The sequence below is a fragment of the Triturus cristatus genome, chromosome 7, assembly GCF_964204655.1.
Source record: "Triturus cristatus chromosome 7, aTriCri1.1, whole genome shotgun sequence".
In the NCBI taxonomy this organism is placed as follows: domain Eukaryota; kingdom Metazoa; phylum Chordata; class Amphibia; order Caudata; family Salamandridae; genus Triturus; species Triturus cristatus.
The window spans coordinates 1258443515-1258463238 of NC_140590.1; the positions used below are offsets into that span (position 1 = coordinate 1258443515).

Sequence of the window (19724 nt, forward strand, 5' to 3'; positions counted from 1 at the left end):
TAAACAAGCAGGAAGGGGGTGGGTGTGTGTGTGTGTGTGTGTATGTGTATGTGTATATATATATATAATTATAATATATATTTCTTTTAATGCTGGCTGACGTTGGAAAAGGCTTAAATTCTGTTGCATAGCTTTTCATGTAAACCTACTGCAAGTGCAGCTTTAACCCCTTCGATGCACATGACGGAGCGGTTCCGTCATGCGCATCGGTTGCGCTGTGCGGATGACGGAACCGCTCCGTCATGGCCCCACCCGCGCACGAACCCTTCAGCACAGCGTGGTAATCCGCGCCGCGCTGAAGGGGTTAATGGAAATGTGAAATAGGACAGTTACAATAATAGTGTGTGTGCAATGAGGTTGTGATTGGTGCTAAGACTGTTAGGTTAACAAGTGCTTCATTTGAAAAGTGCCAGAGCTCTAGTCAGGAGGCCACTGCAGTCTGCACCTCACATTGCTCCTGCCATGCTGCCAATGATAGAAAACAACACAACTTCTAACCATCACACACCCACAAGTGTGACAATTCGAACTATTCCAGTCCCCCAAAGCTATAGTAATGGCTTGGGCGGCAAGTAATAGTAATTTCTAATTAGGGCTCCCTGTTTTATGGTATTTATTTAGTTAACCATTCTGTCTGTATTTACCCATATTTATTTTTTGACCATCTTATTGGTTTTTGGTAATAAATACCTTATTGATTTATTTTTTGACCATCTTATTGGTTTTTGGTAATAAATACCTTATTGATATTTATCTATATTGGTATTTTGTATTAATCGATATTTATTTTGTGTTTTAAGAATAACTTTAGCGATAAAATGATATATTTCCACATTTATTTAACTGCTAAACACGCTCTCATACTTAAATGCCTGTCGCATTTTAGCAAATGAAGCAGACAAATATAGCAAAATACTACACCCACAGGTAAATATCAGCATTATACTATAAATAGATGTTAACATATGCCTGTATTTAGGGAAATCTCCGCCTGTTTTAACTCCCCATGCTGTCTATCAGCTCATCTGCTGTCCTGGAATTCACGGAAGACAGCACGGGGAGCCATTCACAACAAGCACAAAATTCAGTATTTTCCCACTTTTAAAACTAAATACACACAGGAAAAATATTGTTTTCTGTCTTTAGTTATCTGTAAAACAGAAAACTGGAAGTGTTATTTTCAATGTATATTGAATTGATAATTAACTGTTGTTGGGGTCATCTCTAACTTAGCCAAACAGAACCACCTTCTGGCAGACTGTCGCAAGCGCCAGTGTTGAAAATTAAGTGCCGGTGCTGAGCACCGGAAACCACCGGCTTGAATTAAGTAATGGGGACAACTCTTAGAATGTTTTGCCGACAGCAGCAGCTTCTGGATTCGGAAAACCGGCATTTTACCCTTCCGATCTTTTCTATATGCCCGATGCGTTTCGGAGCAAGTTTGCTCCTTAATCATAGGCCTTAAAGTAAGGTATGCAGAGCTTCCCAAACACTTCTTTAAATTCCCCGGTGACATAATTTCCCCCTCTCAGGTGAGTATATTTCTTGAGGCATGCTGGCCTTTGTAGTGTTTGATTAACACCACATTAAATCCTATGATTAAGGAGCAAGCTTGCTCAGAAACGCGCCAGGCATTAAGAAAAGATCGTAAGGGTGAAATGCCGGTTTTCCGAAAATAAAAATTTAGGGCCATATGTAGGTAGCATACAAGTTACCACTTCTTAAATACCGAACTTTACCGATTCGGTATTTCAGAAGTGGTAACTCGTATGTAGGTAATCATTCGGTAAATATTACCGAATCGGAGAAATTCGATAATTACCGAATCGGTATTTACCGATTCGGTAATAAGGCATACCTTCCCATTGATTGAATCAATGGGAAGGTATGCCTCATTACCGAATCTGTAAATACCGATTCGGTAATGGGGCGAGCACATTCAAGGGTGGCAGGGTGTCACATTGACACCCTGTTGCACCCCTGATTCCTGCATGTGTGCACATGTGGTGCACATACATGCCCTAAGGGCATGTATGTCTGCCACATGGCACTGTTAGTCCAGCAAAATATTGCTTTTTGCAATGAATTCGGTATTTAGCACCAACATATATTTGGTGCTAAATACCGAATTATTTTCCCTACACATCACTCATTTGAGTGTCACCTACATCTCATTTCAGGATTCGGTATTTACCGAATCGGTAATTTTACCGATTCGGTAATTTTACCGATTCGGTAAATTACCGAATCCTGAAATGTTCCCCCTACATAGCAAAAGCCTAAATACCGGTCGGTAACGGTATATTTACTGAAAATCGGCCGTTACCGACTGGTATTAGGCTACCTACATATGGCCCTTAGTGAGATCAGCTGTTGTCGGAGTGCGTCCTTGCTTGTGGACACAAATGCTAATATATATATATTTATATATATAATCAAGGTACATAAAAGTGGAGTTATGTCTAGAAATGCTTTTCTTACCTTTCAATGTTTGGGCCTTGAAATTTGCCCTCCTCGATATTCTGGCTTCGAAATTCAGGGTGCATACCAAACCAGAATGGACTAGATGGTTATCCACATAAATAGGAGGGCCTTCCAGTCTTCCAAACAGTCTCAGGACTCCTCTCCATGTGCTCAGTGATCCAAGACCGGAGAATCTGAACACTTTTGGCCCAGTGTGAAAGCCAGAGTATAATGTGTTTCAACTAGAAGTTATTTTACGTTATGTTGTGGATGTTGGTGCTCTAGAGACAAGGGACACAAGATAGGAAATACCATATCTCTCAGGTGAAGCAATGTTTTTTAACTGCAAATGAGCCAGTTGTAGTACAGACAGAAATGTATATCATTTTGCACTGGGTATGGGCAGAGGAAATGACATCCTGACCCGTGTTTCTAGGAACACTGTCAGCTCTTTCACACTTGTCCCATACAGGCCCACTGGGCTGACAGATTCCAGCCCCAACACCACCATGGTAGGTCCTAGTCGTGAGAAGTATCAGAAAAGACAAAATAGGTTAACTAAGACTACCACTGACCACAGAATACTTCAGTATCCCATTAAGCTAGATCTTGATAGCTGTGGGATAAGATGGAATTGTTGAGGGTGGGTGTGTAGTATATTGTCTCATGCTTCTGGTATGATTGACTACTGGGGAATGGCCGCCTGGCAAAAGCTAATCAGAGGTGGTTTTGGGTAGAGCATAGGTGGATGTGCCTCTACAGGGCCACATTGTCTAAACTTACTGAGGCACCCGACAGGTAGACGTTGTCTGAAGGACAGGGACTCGTGGGGGTTTATTAGCGATTAGCAAAACCCCCAAAAGTGTCTTTCTCTAGAGGGACTGAGTACCTGAGCCCAGGTAGTGGGGCTGATGGGGAAGTGGCTGGGTGCTTGTGTGTTCACACAAGTCTGGCTCTTGTACAGTTATTATTGGGAATCGCAGCCTAGATTGTATTGGAATGGTTACATGCTGTGTCTGTGTTGGAGGGGATGCTGCTGTGATTGGATCGGAAGGGTTATGTGCAGTGTTTGCAACGGATGAGTTATGGGCATGCTTTGTTTTGACACGGTGTCTGCTGTGGCTCGACTGGAATCAGTGCATGCTGTGAATGGAGTGGGAGGGTGTTGTGCCATGGAGACAAATGGTGGGTGGCTTCAAACCGCTTACACCTACCACATGCCTTTGTGGGATCGAGTGTAGGTTGGTGCTCCTTGGCAGGAAAAACAGGGACGCGGTGAACGGTGGGCAATGCAAAACTGGTTGGAATCCATGTTGTATTTTCTTTTCCCTGCAGGAGCACAATCATGTTTTTGAGCCAGTACCGGTTGTTTCGGACTCTGCGGATGAAGACTCCCTAGGGGCACCTCCCTTGAAGCGAGCCTGTGTCTCTCAGAAGGAGCGACGGAAGACCACAGATACTTAACACCCCTTCTCAGGGGGTGGCAGAGCACTGCTGTGGGTCTGTCTGGCTTTTGAGCTGTTCTGCTATTGTGAGTTCAGGGACAAAAGATAGTGATACAAAAAGGACGTTGTGTACCTCTGTGATCTACAGACTTTTTCAGTTGGAATCTCTGCACCCCGGTCTTTCAGGTAATATTTTTCTCCCGATTGGCCCAATGTGAGATTTTGCTTTTCAATTTGATTCACCTGTGGACCAGATATGCTATGGTCATGAGTCTCATGATGGGGTAAGGGTGGGAAAATAATGGTCGTTTCGAAGATCAGAGGATTTCTGAATGAGGAACTCTTCATTCCTTGGGCATTACTCACCTGGCTGTCATGGGATTTTTGAAAGATTCTTTACTGAGGTATTACCTTTTTCCTCACTCTAGTGTAGGACACTTCATGCCATTGAGCAGGCATTAGGAAGCCAGCTTCCAAATTCGTGTGCATTTAGTTTGAGATGCTATTTAGAACCCTTTAAAAGCCTGATCCATTCACACACACAAAAGTTAGCAAAGATGTATTTTTTGCGATAATTTACCTCCAAGGTATAAAATGTAAGAGTTTTTTTCAAAACTTTGATATTTAAGGCTAGTGAGTCCGTCGAGCCGTTCTTCACAGTCCACTGAATAACATTATCTAAAATGGGCCCTAATTCTACACCAGGTTTTCTTGGTGAAGCCACCCGGCTGTTAAGGAGGGATGCCCAAGTTAATTTTGAGTAAGTTATTGACGGACTTCTGAGTGCCAGTTTTGTAAGGGAAGGTGTTGTGATCTTGCATTCATTCCATCAAGATGACATGTCTGTGGAATGTGGAATGTACTCTGTGAGCTTGTAGCTCAGAGGTTCCAGAGATGACTGTTGCTCTGGTCTGCAGCAGCTGTGGCTAATAAGGTTTTCATATTTGGTGCACAGCTTGTCGCATCACCAGCATTTCTACTATTCAGACACCCTCGAAGCAGGTCACGGTTAGTGGGCCAGACCTTCGATAAAGATTTCCTAAATTATACTGTGTGCTGAGGCTCACCCGAGTGCCTCTAATGGACCTGTACTTCTCATTTAAATAGCATAGGAAAAACAGTGAAAGTTTCTCATCAGAGCAGGCACAGCAAAACATTGTACTGAAATGTCCATCCAGGGATGTGCCTCTTCTTAACATGTCCCATTAGAAAGGACAGTAACTATTTTGAAACGGATATAGAAACCAGTGTGTAAGCACTCTGGTTGGAAGTGCTACTTGGAGTAGCTCTTTCGGATCAGACCAGCCTCCAGATGGAGTGAAGTTGGCGTTGTTGTACCCTGGCTGGCACAAAGGGATGGGAAATAGTACAAGCTCATTTTAGTTGAGTCTCACGCAGCAGCCATTAGAACTGTAATGTCCTGTAGATCGAAAGATTTCAGTTACCTTCCATCTTAAAAATGAGCTATACCCATTCCAATGGAGCTTTGCTAGGAGACAATAGATAAATCATGGACACTTATCTGATTTAAAATTCAATATCCGCTTCACCACATACTTTATCATGTTACTGTTCATAGGTGCGTGGAAAGGGCCCTACTCAAATGACCAAAATAAACACTCCTGGGATTAACTTGGTCATTCTATTGACAATTTACTTGGAAATCCTTTTGAAGACAGAACCCTGCTTATGTGTTATTACCTGGACCCACAGCACTGTTGTATCTGCGCTGGCCTCAGCAGGCCAGAGGAGAGGGTAGTTACGGCCAACACAAGCGTGGGAGTGCCCACCAAATTTCTTTTTACTCCCCAAATATTCCATAGCTCTCTAGCACCTTTGTGCACTCAAAAGCACTGAGAACGAGGCAGTATCATTGCTGGATTTTGTAACTGATTGTTTGCGATGGTGTAGAGTCGCTCATTGCTGATTTAATAATCAACAGACTGGTATTTATTTCAGGGAGTCATAGGAAACATCCCTAAAAAAGCCTACCAACACTTTGCTTTAAACTGTTTACACAGCTACTTCCTTTGCTGGGGGTGGTCGGTGGAAGAGCTGGTCTTGCAGTTCATATGTGGTTTATCCTGTGCACAAGACTTTGTGAACAGAATCCACCATCTTGCTTTGGAGAAGTCCAGAACTTTTGGTTACTGTTAAAACCTATTCTATTGAGAATGCCATTTCTTTGTGTACTCTATACCATTTGCTTTTTGCTTACTTCAAAAGAAAAGGACATTTTCGTATGTACAGCGGACGTTCTCAAGCTACGATGGTTCATAACTTTTCTGGACTAGATGGGGATTTTTTTTTTGTCGAAACCTGACTATCTCTTTTGGATTACTGATTCTTCCAAGACGTTTGGCAAGACAGCGTTATCATCAATTCAGTATATTGGTGCTGTGTGCAGTTAACTGGGTATTTTGAGGAGGAAGGCTGATGGTTCTCATTCTCCCTTCTCAAATGTTTCACAACATCAATATTTGAAATTACATTCCCTAATTGACAAGATCATTCAATTCACAAATTGGCTCGTGTGGATATCAATCAATCCCCATGCCGTCCTTTTTATTAGTCTTGAGGCACTTCTCTATGTGGTAGAGGGTGGTAGAACCCCACCCATTGTCGTGTGTAAAACCAGCACTTTTTGTAATGTATTATTCGGACAAGGAATACACAATAAAATGTGTGAAGTAAGTTCTTATTTTTTTACAAGCTGATTTGACTTTGTCGTCATTGCATTTGTGAGTGATCATACCATTTTTTTTTTCCAAACTTGTGTTGCCTTTCTTTAGTCTCTGTTGTCAAACTTGCTTTTTTTGCTCTTCAGAGAACAGTGTTTGCCAAGAGCTCAAGCTATTTCTAGGTACTTCTAGCAGGGCAACTTAGCCCTTTAAACTCATTACTGTTCAATCTTTTCTCTGGAAGTTGCAATGTTTTGGACTTTTGTCATCTGAATGTGTTTTTTACAAGGTCAGGCGTTATAGTGCCAATCTTTTTGTACAAAAGTGAAAGCCACCTGTTCACGGCCAAATACTCTATTTCAATGGCATACTTTTTCGTGAGTAAATTGGTAAGAATGTATATCATTTCAATGTGTTTATATGAGAATCTGTCACATTTTCATGGTTATTTAAACATTTTGTTCAGCAGTAAAAAAAAAAAATAGAAACTGAACACCTGTACCGTGAAACTATTTTGCTGGAAACATTTCTTCCTGTGTTATTGTAACAAAGTTGTGCTGTGCCACGGGTTGAGTGCATATGAAGGATTTGCAAAAACACTAGCAACACATGGTTATGACAGGAACCTTGTATCAGCGGGTCAGTTTTCACTCTAAAGAGGAGGTTGTGCATTTAGAGAATTTAGAAAAAGAGTATTGTCAGTGCTAATCGGTCTCGTGTGTACAAATTAAGCGAGACTAGCATTGATTAACTTTATTTTATTGAAACTATTATTTCTTCATCTTTTTATCTCCGTGATTGCACGGTCCACTAACAAAAAACATTCATTCATCAGCTCTCGTTTTGCTGCAGTTTGTTTAGTGACCACTAGATGGCGCTTAACTGCAGCAAACGGTTTGATTACAGTGGCTCTGGATACAATTCTCCTGTTTGTGGCAGTAAGAAATGAAGATGTCTACAGACGGCGAAACCAGAAAGCTCCTGCGGGCGGCCAACCACAAAAATGGAGGGAAAGCCTCATATAAGAGCAAGGCAGCTAAGAAGCCATCCAGTCTTCAGCAAGGATTACCTCCGTGCACTAATGTTTACAAAGCTGTCTTCCAAGGGTAAAGACATGGCAGAACAAAGCAGGAAGACCGTGGCAGTATGTAAACCTATGTGATTGCACCATACAAAAAAATATTACTGAAAAGGCAAACCTCACAGTTTAGGGGTGACGCTCATAAGGGGCATGACCCCACTTGTTTCTTGATTTCCTCATGCCTGGGACAGCTGAAAAGTAGGATTAAACAGGCCTAAGTAGTCAACAGACACCCTATTGACAGCTAATACTCCATACAAAACTGCACATGCATCTAAAAATCCAAGGCAGTAGGATTTGGATTCTAGTGCCCGATGGTCATTCATGCTGTTTGAGCGGGGTGCGGATGGGATGGATGAAGAGTGTGAAGTGTCGGTGTCAAGTAAATGTCAAGTCCAAGGCTCCTGAGCTGATCTTGTGATGCTGCACTCGTACCTTTCTGGGGAGTTCAAGAGATCTTCTCTTCCGAGAGTGAGACAAATGTCAGATCCAAGTTGCCGGATCTTTGTCAAAAAAATGCAAGAAAGGGCACAAATTATGGTTTATGTGATGGGATTGGTACATTATTCTTTAATTTTTGAATTGTTTTCTTTCTTCTAGAACTCGCACAGTCTAGTAATACACCTTTATTTATTTAAAAAGTTTTGTATAGCGTGAACAAGACCACAAGTGGTATCAGAGTGCTTTACAGATTGGCAGTTATGAAGGTACAAGAAATGTAAACAATAGCACAACCGGACAAGCTAATGACAAAACAGATCATAACAATCGTAAGAGTTCAATAAAGACAAGTAAGATAGCGAGTCCTAGGGTGAACTGGGGATCTAGCCCAGAAATTTCTCAGCAGAATCTCTTTAACTTTCTTTTGCAATAAATTGTAATCCCTGTCTCGAGTCGCTGAAGTAGCCATGGTGGTCTAGGTTTGTGGCTCTCAGCGGCTTATTGACAGTGACCATAAGAACATATTGACCAACAGGGCTTAGTGGAAATGCAAATTGCCTGTAGCGGCATGGCTGGACAGTAGTTCTTCTGGGCATTCTCAGTACCTAAATACAAAAATGAATATGCAGGATGAGGAACAGTTCTTCAGACCAAACATAAGAGGATGGAAGTGGTGAGACTAACGAAGGTAGGAGTCATTGGTGTCAAGGTTGGCATACTCTCACTTTATTCCCCACGGACGACTTGGAATCTCGTAGCTTATTCTTGAAGTCTGCAAAAAAGAAGGTAGATGGCCACCATTAAAGACACTGAGGACATGACTTGTGTTCAGAGCAACAAATGAGGGTCTGGAGCAGATGTTGCTACATTCGGGGCATTCTGATTGGCTAGTGGTAAAGATACTTACATTCCATTGCACATCCATACGTGCTTGTGGCAATATTCTGTTACTAATGGATATCTAGTATTTAAGGGACCACGCTCAGCCTCATCATCCCCATCTTTCATTAAAGCAAAATGGACTGTTGAGAACGACCATGTTCACTACACATACCCGCGTCACTGGCCCTTCAATTTATTTTTGCTGATCCTTTAGCATTATGTATAAATATTGCTGCTTTAGGCTACATTATAATTCTTTGAGCATGAAGAAATGGAAACAAAATTTAAAAATCCAGAAAATAGGGACAGTCACAGCAGAGAGAGTGAGCATTTTGCATGTAAGGACAGTGAGCAGATGTGAGCACCACAGCATAATTGCATGCATGTAAACAGGTGTCGGGATTCACAGTAGGTGATAGCGGAGAAAGGTTGTGAAGCCCATGTTTTCTATCCACTTCATCAGTGGTTGCAGGCTCTGGAAACTCTTGTTGGGTTTTAACTAGATTTTCCACCAATTCTTCCAGACCATTCTAAGCTGTAGGCTTTTTCTATTCTGTTTTCTATGCTGTTTACCACCTTTATTAAAAAATATATATATATATATATATACACACACAATAGTAATGCTTAAATTTCTGAATTTCGCCTCTTGCCACATGCAAGAGATGGCCTGAAGCTGCTAGCAATGAACTAGGTTAGGATTCCGAATGGTAACCTAGCAATCTATACCCTTCCCGTCCCTGTCCCTTGAGAGTTCTCTCTCTCTCCTCTCTCTCTAACTGCATGTTATTGTCTCATTAACTGCTCGCTCTAAAATGGAAGCCTGACTGAGAAAAACTGCCTTAAAAATACCCTTCCTTTCAAACTTTGTTGCCTACAGAAATTCGACAGGATGTAATTGAGGGACAATGGAATAAATTATAAGTCGGTAGGAAAAGGCAGGGCAGAGGGATATGAGAATGAAAGGTGGCTTTAGATAGGTGTCGGAAGATGAACTAGGAGGAAGAGAGTTGCCATCCTGTCCTCATTCATGTCATGATTGCAAACCCCACCTCGCTCATTGTTTGTCCTCAAAGTCCAATGGATCCTTCTTTCATCATAACCCATGATTCTGCATCCTCTACCGTTCATCCACCATTCCTGATGTTGGGTGACTTAACACCAATAACCGTTCCGACACTTCCATTCACCCAGTTGCCTTCAGGTGCCATCTTGCTAGCATCCACTGGCTGAGCTCTCCCTCCTTAGGCAAGACACCGAAGCTTACCTTCTTCTCCAACTCTACATACTTTTATTTTTCCAATTACTCCTCACCCACATGAGTATCATTGTACCCTATGCTGTTCCTGCACCGCTAATTCCAACCTTTCTCTCCATATGTAGTTTTGCTGCTGAATCGCTTCCCATAGCCTCAGCCGGCCAACGTGAACTAACACCACAACCTCTGTATCACTCTTTTTCACCATCACCTCAAACAACCCTGGCTTTGTTGAACTCTTCTGCTGAATCCTTTCGTACCCACACATGCTCCTGCCGCCACAAATAGGAAAAACCTAAAAATGTAATATCTGTGCATTGACAACCTCGCCTCAACCTTGGCAAGTCCTTATACTTTTTATTGCAGATATTTCAAATCATTTAACTGCTTCCTCCTCTACTAACAACCACCAACTGCAGAGGACCCTCCAATCTCTCTTCACCACCACACAATCGCTAGACGCGAGCACTGCCACAGAACAGTGGGTACCCTTCCCTGTACACTGTCATTGGTGGATCTGACTAACCTCTCCCACTCTAGCCAGTCTCCTTTCTCCCAAAACCTTGAGTACCTAGTATTTCTTAGACATCACGTCCACCTCTCCTTAACCAGCTTATAAAACCCCCGTGAGATAGTCTTTCACAAGCTCCACTCAAATAAGATAGCTGGTCAACTTTGTTTTCATTTTAATGCTGTTGCATTCCACAAGGACCTGGCTCGCCCTCTTGAACGTCTCCACCACATGACGTTTGTCCCCACTTCTTTAGCTTGTCCGCCACCTCTGTCCTCAACATCTGCACGCTACTGCTTTGACTCTCATTCTACTTGACGAGTACTCTGAACAGTGTTCATGAGCAAGGCAAGCTGGATGACTGTGTCAGGCTCCTCATTAACTTCTGGTAACTGGACTTTTTTCATCTTGAGTAAGTTCTCACTTTATACACCACACTCTCTGTTCAGCCTTCCACCTACACCCCCTACCCCTTTTACTCACCAGGCCATCTGATTCTCTCTTCATAATAATACCCTGCAAAAATGATTGCTGAGGGCTTCAATTATACCATAACCTTACCCTCACCCTGATTACTTGAACCCATTTTCATCTGTTCATAAACATAGCATCTTCTCACCACCCCTTCTGTCCAGAGGTTGCTAGTCCATTCCTCCTCACATCAGAATGAACAAGGGACTAAAGGTCTGTTTTTTTCTTGCCCCTTTTCAGAGCCACTCATGAGAATCCGCCTCTTTGGCCCAGAGTTCACTCAATTAAATGCCATTGCATCCTGCTCAGGAGTACAAGAAACACGGACAGCATGAGCCATCAGTGGAGAAGTGTGGCTCAATGGTTAGAGCGGCAGACCTTGATGCAGAGCTCTGGTCCGGGACCAGGGTTCGATTCCTGCCTCGGAGGAGTCTCGGGCTAAATAATTCCTCAGACCTGATATTCTCGCCTCGGTGCCTATTCTAATCATGGGGCCCACGCTGCAACTCTGGGCAATAGCTTGCTTAGCCTCCACACTGGCCCCAACAGCGCTGGGATGCCTGGCTTCACCATGGGGGTGCCCAGGAGTGGACACTTCACAGGGAAAGCCAGGAAGGGTTCCTACAGCGGTATGAGTACAAGCGCCGAGATGCCTCAGTGGTGAGTTGTGCGCTATACAAGTACCAAGTTTACAGTTTTTACAGTTTATCAGTGCATGGTCTGGACAATGGAGCTATCTCTTCCCTAAACTGCCTAGCCATGTCTTACTCACCCTCTTGTCCAGTCTGTAACAGGGAATCCCTGTATAAGGTCACTCTCGACTGGTCTCTATAAACACGGACTATTCATCTCTGCACTTATTTTGTGGGAGGAACAGGAAATATGAATAAACCCAGTGGCACGTGACCTGACGAGTCAGTAGTATTACACAACAGGAAAACCAGTTTCCCCTGTTTCTGGAAAGGCAAGAGACTGCTTTAGTTGTTCTTCACCCTGGAGCCCCGAGTTGTCCTTTCACCCTACAACACAAGTTTGTACACGACCTGAAAGCAAAGTATGTCTTCACTGTCATGTTTCTCTTAAAAAGGGTAGGATTTACCAGTTGTATGACGGTAAAATGCAGGTAAAGGCATCATATGCCTTTACCACGTATTTTTTACCACGCATGTTTTTACAGCGGACATGCTTTCACAACGCATGCCATTACCACGCAATGTTTTTATATATAAAAACAATGTATTTGTGGGGGAGACTGCGCTGTAAAGGCATGTACATGGTAAAAATATGCATGGTAAAGACACAGCGAGGTAAAAACCTCATAAAGGCTGTTTCTCGTAATTACCAGCAGGCCATTCCCACTAGGTATGTCTGTTTACTATTAGTGATCTGTGCTTCTGACATCCCTCTGCACTCCCGCGCCAATGGCACAGAAATATTTCTAAAACCAGCCATAGCCTAACACCATTACTTCTCACCTAAAATATAAAAAAAGGGTGGCTGAAAGCTTGCTTAAACTGAAAGGATTGAAGATAGTTGGACCAAAAAGCCCCCATATAGTGCACCCTTCATCATAGCTAGAAATGTTGACTCCTCGTCATGGCTTGTACCAGACGATCAAAACAATGGTAAATGGAAGGTGCCATCAACTAGTCTCAATTTCATCTCAAATGTCTGCACAAAAGTTGTAGTTGCATAATTAAGCACAGGTGACTTGATTAATGGTAACTTGTCTTTATGTAACGTAAAGCGAAAATCCAAACCTTGCCTTCCAAGGACATAAAATACAGCAGTCCACTGGATCACCCAGTCTAAACCTTGGTTCCATCGAGCTTATCCTAATGGTTTGTATTGACTGCTCGTGGAATGTCCAATAAACTTCAAGGTGGGTTCTGGCTTACTAAGATCAAATATTATTGATGAATCAAAATGTTCCTTTGCTTTTCCAGAACAGTGTTGCTGGACATCTCATGAGGATTGCAACTCATCTCAAAGGGAAGGCAATGCACCTACATTGCTAAACACCCTTCCTAAACCCCTAGCCATCTCTCTAGAGGTGTCGCTAACTCCTCAGCTTCAAAATGTTTCAGAAGACGTTTCCAATTTAAACCATACCGTAGTGTGTGCAAGGTTAGACACCCAATCATCTTAGTATTGCTGCGACTGTCAAGGTTAAGGTTCTTGAGGTACGTGAATTTGGAGCATGTCACATTACAAAGCAACACGTACATAAAACATGGGGGATGATTAGGATGTCGGTCGGAGATTCCTCCGACTGATATTCCTGCGGTTTCGAGACTGACCGACCGACCGATCTCGGGTCGGCAGTCCGAAACCACATCTATGATGCGATCGCACATGGTGGTGTCGCAGATTTCCATTTCCCTATGGGAGCTTGTGCGGTTGTTAGAAACCGCCGCAGCACAAGCTCCCATTGAGAAGTGGGAGCCACTGTACATCCCTGCACCATGTGGAAGGCACCACACTGCACGGATGTACAGGGGGCACCTTGGCCTCAGAGAGGGGTCCCTGCTAGTGGCCTCCAAAGTTGCTTTCCGACAGGCTTTCCATGTCGGAAAGCGCGATCTGATAAGCCTGTTGGAAACTGACATCATAATCATGATGGGAGAAACGCTGTCCGCATGGGATTATGTTTGGTTTCCAACTGGCTGACGGGCTTCATGAGCTCGTCAAAAGCCAGCTGGAATGACCGGCCGGTTTGAATTCCGATCGCTGTAATCCTAATACGGCAGTCGGAATTCAAACCAAGGATGTCGGTCGGAAAGCCACTGACCGACATCCTAATTAGGGCCAAAGTTTTCTAGACACCTTTAATTTTTAGAAAACTTAAAGAACTGAGCAAGAAAGTGCAAAATAGAGAGCACAGTTTCCCATTCTCACTATCTGAATCAGGCTGGGAGGACAGAATTAGAACTATGTCTCCTGGTTCCATATTTGATAATTACTATGCTATACCGTCCAAGAACGAAGGTTCCACAGGATGATACAGGTGAACATGTATCAGTGGAAGATGACTGCACTCAGAGGAGCAGACACGCCTACTATATTGGACCTGGCATTCCATAAGGACTGTCTGAAATTCTTCATATATCACAAATATGTCTTTCTATTCAAGCTTTTTAAGAATCCTAGATTCCAAAAAATGAAGATCTTGAGGAGCCATGTACTCCTAAACAATCAGTTGCTTAACAATAGCCCCCGGGGTGTGGGGGCCTCCGCAACTGTACGGACAGTGGGGCCCCTGGACTTAAAGCTCCTGACGGGGTTCGGAGAGTGGGGAGGCCCTCTGTGAACTCTGCTGCCCCACCCCAAAGTGTTGTTACGCCACTGTATACAATGCTGCCTATGAATTATAGACCACACAACCATGCCTTGGATCTTCTAACCCAGGCTCGGTGTTACATAAGGACCCTACAACTAAATAATCTTTCTCGTGTTGACACCAGAATGAAACCAGCAGCAAAGAATGAATCCCAGGAATGAGCCATTAACCAATGATTGGCTTCAAATCAAAGCTTCAAAAAACAATGGGCCCTAAACTAAACTTCTTCTGGGACACCGTCCCACTAAGCAAGTCTTCCCTGGACCTTTTAAACAGTTTGTTTGCTATGTGCAATGGACTTCAAAACCAAACCAAGGAAGAAGGATCCAAAATCATACCCTGGAAGAATCTAACCACAACCAAGTTTTGTATGACTCCTGCATCCCAGCGGTGTTTTACCCAGGGATCCGCATACCAATATATAATGAAGCATGGACCCTATGCGATCCTTCTAACTGCGAACTTGTAAATACTGCACTGATCAAGGTGAACTCCAATGCAGGCATGCACTTGACCACGTTTGAATCTGTTGCCTGTGCTGGCTGTGGACTTTCAGTAGACGTCAAGAAGTCGCTTAAACAGCAATGGAATCAGTGAGAGGGGGGTAAAAGTGGTAGGTTTCTCCCACAGGTTTGTATAGGGCTGCTGTGCCTTTTTCACTTTCTAAACCCCTCTTCATATATATTGCATGTTTCCCCACAGAGTATGACCCTGATCTGGCTTTGGGACCCATTGAAACTTCAGGAAAGGTTCAGTGGGTTCCGCATGCCACCCACCAAAACTCCTGCTACCCGGCAGAGTATATGTGAGATTGATAGGTAGGGATGGCAGGTAGCTTGAGCTAAAGCCCACCATGAGCTCTACAGAAAAGTAATCGAGTGGGAATATGGTGAGAGATGCTTTCTTCTAACTGTCGAACGTATGTCAGTGCCAAGAATCTGTATACTGTTAACTCTGGGTGTTGGCATGTTCATAGGCACAGTCCGGTTTTGTAGACGGTGGATCTGTGAAATAGAAGACATTCTCTCTTTCTGAACCTTCTGTTTCTATTGAAACCCAACCTAGACACAGCCAACTACGGACCCATCAATCAACTACTTGTGTCATGAAAATTGATAGAAAAGGCAGTAGCCATCTAACTACAGGGACATATTACCACCAGACACACCCTGCATGGCTTTCAGTCAGGTTTCAAATCAGGTTGCAGCAGGGAATAGACACTCATCGATGATACACAACTCATCACAAACAAATGCAACCCCTGTGCCATTCACCAAGATAGCTCTACCTCAACAAATTTTGATCTGTTTGTAGTGTGAATTGTTCCTGCCTTGCACAGACCCTGTATATTTCCAAACACCAGCCTTCATGTTTGTCTAAGCTGCCAACATTTGGGCCAAGGGGAGTCCCGGAGAATAAAGATTTATTTCCCCCATTTACAAGATAGGGTCCTTTCACTAGTCGCTTGGGCAGCTCAGTCACAGCACAGATGAAGTCTGTTTTAATTCTCTCTCTCTATTGTCTGCTTTCCTCTCTCCCTCCCTCCATCCATCCCACTCGATCGGTATCGCTCACTTCCATCTCTTGTCCCTCCTCGAATTTATGACCTGCTGATCACTTCAGATGTCAGCAGCGCGCATTTAACACGCCGATCTATATGGAGTGAATGCAGCAAGTTAGCGCTTCAGTGGTGGAAGGCTTGGGGGCGTGGGTGTTGGCAACGCAGAACAGATGGGATGGTCCTGGCCAGGCGGGGTTATTTTGCTTTATAAACCAGTAAAATTGTGTAAACTGCATGGAATTTTAAATATTTCCTCAGAAATATTTTATAAAAACTCCGCTAAAAGATTTGCCTTTCCAGACGCTGCTGCCGTTGCATGTTTGCTTATTTTATTTCTTGTAAAAATATCCACCTTACTAAGGCAAACAAGAAGCCCCAGCACTCCTGATAGCGCCCCTATAGTAATACAGGGGCTCAATTTCAAAAGGTGTCTGCCGGAACACTTATCAGCAAAAGGTATTTAAACATGGAAATGTACGGGTAAAACCTATACCATGCGATAGGGCAGTTCATAAATGGGGTTTGGAACTGGAAGCTTTTTAGCTGTTTGCTGTGTGAATTGCTGCTGCCTTGCACAGACCCTGTATATCCAAACAACAGCCTTCGTGTTTGTGTAAGCTGCCAACATTTGAGCCAAGGGGAGTACCGGAGAAGAAAGATTGGTTTCCCCCATTTACAGGCTGGGGTCCTTTCACTAGTCTCTCGGGCAGCTCAGTCACAGCACAGACGTAGTCTGTTTTAATTCTTCCTCTCTCTCTCCTCTGCTTCCCCTCTCTCACTCCTTCCATCCATCCCCCTCAATCTGTTTCTCTCACTTCCATTTCTTGTCCCTTCTCGAATTTAAGACCTGCTGATCACTTCAGATATCAGCAGCGCGCATTTAACTCGCCGATCTATATAGAATGAATGCCATACAGGGGCTTAATTTCAACAGGTGTCGCCGATCTATATAGAATGAATGCCATACAGAGGCTTAATTTCAACAGTTGTCTGCCGGAACGCTTATCCACAAAAGGTATTTAAACATGCAAATTTACGGGTAAAACATATACCATGCGATAGGGCTGTTTATAAATGGGCTTTGGAACTCAAAGCTTTTTATCTCTTTGCTGTGTGAATTGCTGCTGCCTTGCACAGACCCTGTATACCTTCAAACTCCAGCCTTCAAGTTTGTGTAAGCTCGCCAACATTGGAGCCAAGGGGAGTCCCAGAGAATAAAGATTTATTTCCCCCATTTGCAAGATGGGGTCCTTTCACTAGTCGCTTGGGCAGCTCAGTCACAGCACAGACTAAGTCTGTTTTAATTCTCTCTCTCTCTTGTCTGCTTCCCTCTCTCACTCCCTCCATCCCACTGGATCTGTTTCTCACTTCCAGCGCTTCAGTTGTGGAAGGTGTGGGTTTTCGCAACGCAGAACAGATGGGATGGTCCTGGCCAGGCGTGGTTATTTAGCTTTATAAACCAGTAACCGTTGTGTAAACTGCATGGAATTTTAAATATTTCCTCAGAAATATTAAGAAAACTCCGCTAAAAGATTTGCCTTTCCAAACGCTGCTGCCGTTGCATGTTTGCTTATTTTATTTCTTGTAAAAATATCCACCTTACTAAGGCAAACAAGAAGCCCCAGCACTCCTGGTAGCGCCCCTATAGCCATAAGGGGCTTAATTTCAACAGGTGTCTGCCGGAATGCTTATCAACAAAAGGTATTTAAACATGCAAATTTACTGGTAAAACATTTACCATGCGATAGGGTGGGTAAGCCATCCGTTTAATGAGCAATAGGCAAAGTCAATATCTCTGGCTTAACACACATAAGGTCCCAAAGGCGAGACCTATTGGTTATGCCAATGCTTGCTTTACCTATATCTGCACGTGATGCGTCTGCCTGTAGTCTTCTGTTGCAGCTCTGCTCGATTTGTGCCATACAAATAACCATACACAAGCAACGACTTATTTTTCTCTTCCCCAAATTATTTGTATTGAATCTTTTAGACTTGTATCATTTTTTTTTTTTTATCAGGATATGACGTTTCTAATGGCTGATTAATTCAACAATAAAGAATACCTACGTGCCATACACAAAATGTGCATTGTTAGCCCACTGGTACACCATGTTCGAGGCATCCTGTCTTTCCCAATTTCAAATGTGTTAGATAAAGAGTGGGGTGGAGTTTTTAGGGGGTAACAACCCCAACTCCAGGGCATGGGGGTGGGGTGGTGACGTCTCTTCTCGCGCCTCACCTGTTAGTATCCCTCTAGCCGGGCGGCTAACTCTCTTTTGTTGATGGCCACCAAGGCCTCGCGGCCCACCGCCAAGGCTCTGCTTGTTGTGTAAGTGTTCACCATGAGCTCAGTCACGTCCAGGGCGTCCGCTTTCTCCAGCCGAGCCTTGCTGATGCTCGGGCACCCCTCGATCAGGCCCCCCTGGTTCAGCCTTGCCTTGAACCGCTTCAGCTCGAGCTCCACCAGCTCGTCCAGGACGGACTGCAGGACATCCCGTGGAGAGGGCGCCGCCATTGCTCAACTCGACGGCGGGCAGCTACGGGTCAACTTAATATTGAGAGAGGCGAACGCGCGGACCCTCTGTCGTCCAGACTCGCTCTCTATGTACTGTGCACTCTACTCGTCTGTGAACTTGGGAAAAATAAACACCAAGGGAATTTCCTCCACTGTTGGAGCCAGCCCTATTTCTGCAAAAGCCGCCTTCGCGCCACGCCCCGCTGTCTCACTACGATTTCGCTCACAACAAGATGTGCGTGCCATGAGCACGTCCTTGCGAAAGCGAAACTAGTTTTTGCTCACGAGCGCAATTTCCTTCTCTTGATGACTCATTTTTTTCCGAGCGGTACTTTTACCGCCACGTTTCTTGTTACAGCTTCCCGTAAACGTCTCGTGTGTTTTTTGTAGTCCCTTAAAACATTAACATTTTTACTGTTGGAAAGTATTTGTTTTATCCAAGGGCAGCTTGCACTGCTGTTGTAGGCTCTGCCTCTCTAAGCCTGCACTGCAGCCACCATACCTGCGTGCTCTGTATGTTAGGGTAGCATGCACGGATGCCACAGTTGCACGTTCTGTTGTGCTGTGCCCGTGCTGTGCACGAGGGTGACTTCCGCTGCAAGAGCTCTTTATATGAGGGGGTACCCTACTACCCCTTTAGCTCTTCTATGTCAGGGAAGCTCGCACTTCTACTTCTGTGGTGGGCCTGCATCGTGTGTGAAAGTGGCACTTACACTGCCATCGTACACTTTTTATGTGAGCGAAGTTTGCACTCTCTGTTACCCAAGTTGTACCTGTTGTTGATGAGCGCTGCCATTCTGTGCCCCTTGGTTGACGGCCTTTTGTTTTTGCGCGGTGTCCCCGTTTTTGTTTCTAAAAACCTGGTCACCCTAGAATCTGTTCAATCTCGGAGGGTCCCAGCACGTTTTCACTGCTTTGATAGCGAGTGAAGCGTGCACTGCTCTTTCCTGTTTATTTTCTACCCGTTTTATGATTCGCCGGTAGGTTTTCAAAGTGCGTTCTGCATGCGAGTGCAGCTTGCACTTCTCTCTGCTGGGTGTATACTGTCCCTTGAGGGTTCAGGAAGTTTCCACTC

At 44.0% G+C, this 19724-nt stretch overlaps 1 protein-coding gene and 1 long non-coding RNA gene across 3 annotated transcripts in view; one reads left to right on the forward strand and one right to left on the reverse strand.

Moving 5' to 3' along the window:
* BCL7C (BAF chromatin remodeling complex subunit BCL7C) overlaps window positions 1–6625 on the forward strand; it is a 40318-nt gene extending 33693 nt beyond the window's left edge. Inside the window, exons 6-7 of one of the 2 annotated variants that reach the window (XR_014966775.1) lie at window positions 3799–4717; window positions 4829–6625. Coding sequence is in view for 1 of the 2 variants with exons in the window: in XM_085618751.1 (XP_085474877.1) it covers window positions 3799–3927 (129 nt within the window). In the remaining variant the exon portion in view is untranslated. Of the gene's footprint in view, window positions 1–3798 lie in introns of both variants that reach the window. The other variant, XM_085618751.1, reaches the window with a different exon arrangement.
* A 707-nt stretch (window positions 6626–7332) lies between these two features.
* Window positions 7333–18874, reverse strand: LOC146811760 (uncharacterized). The gene is made up of 2 exons (XR_014966776.1): window positions 18374–18874; window positions 7333–8883 (listed from the first exon to the last, which is right to left on the reverse strand). It is a non-coding gene; the product is annotated as an uncharacterized LOC146811760 (long non-coding RNA).
* Between the last annotated feature and the right edge of the window lie 850 nt (window positions 18875–19724).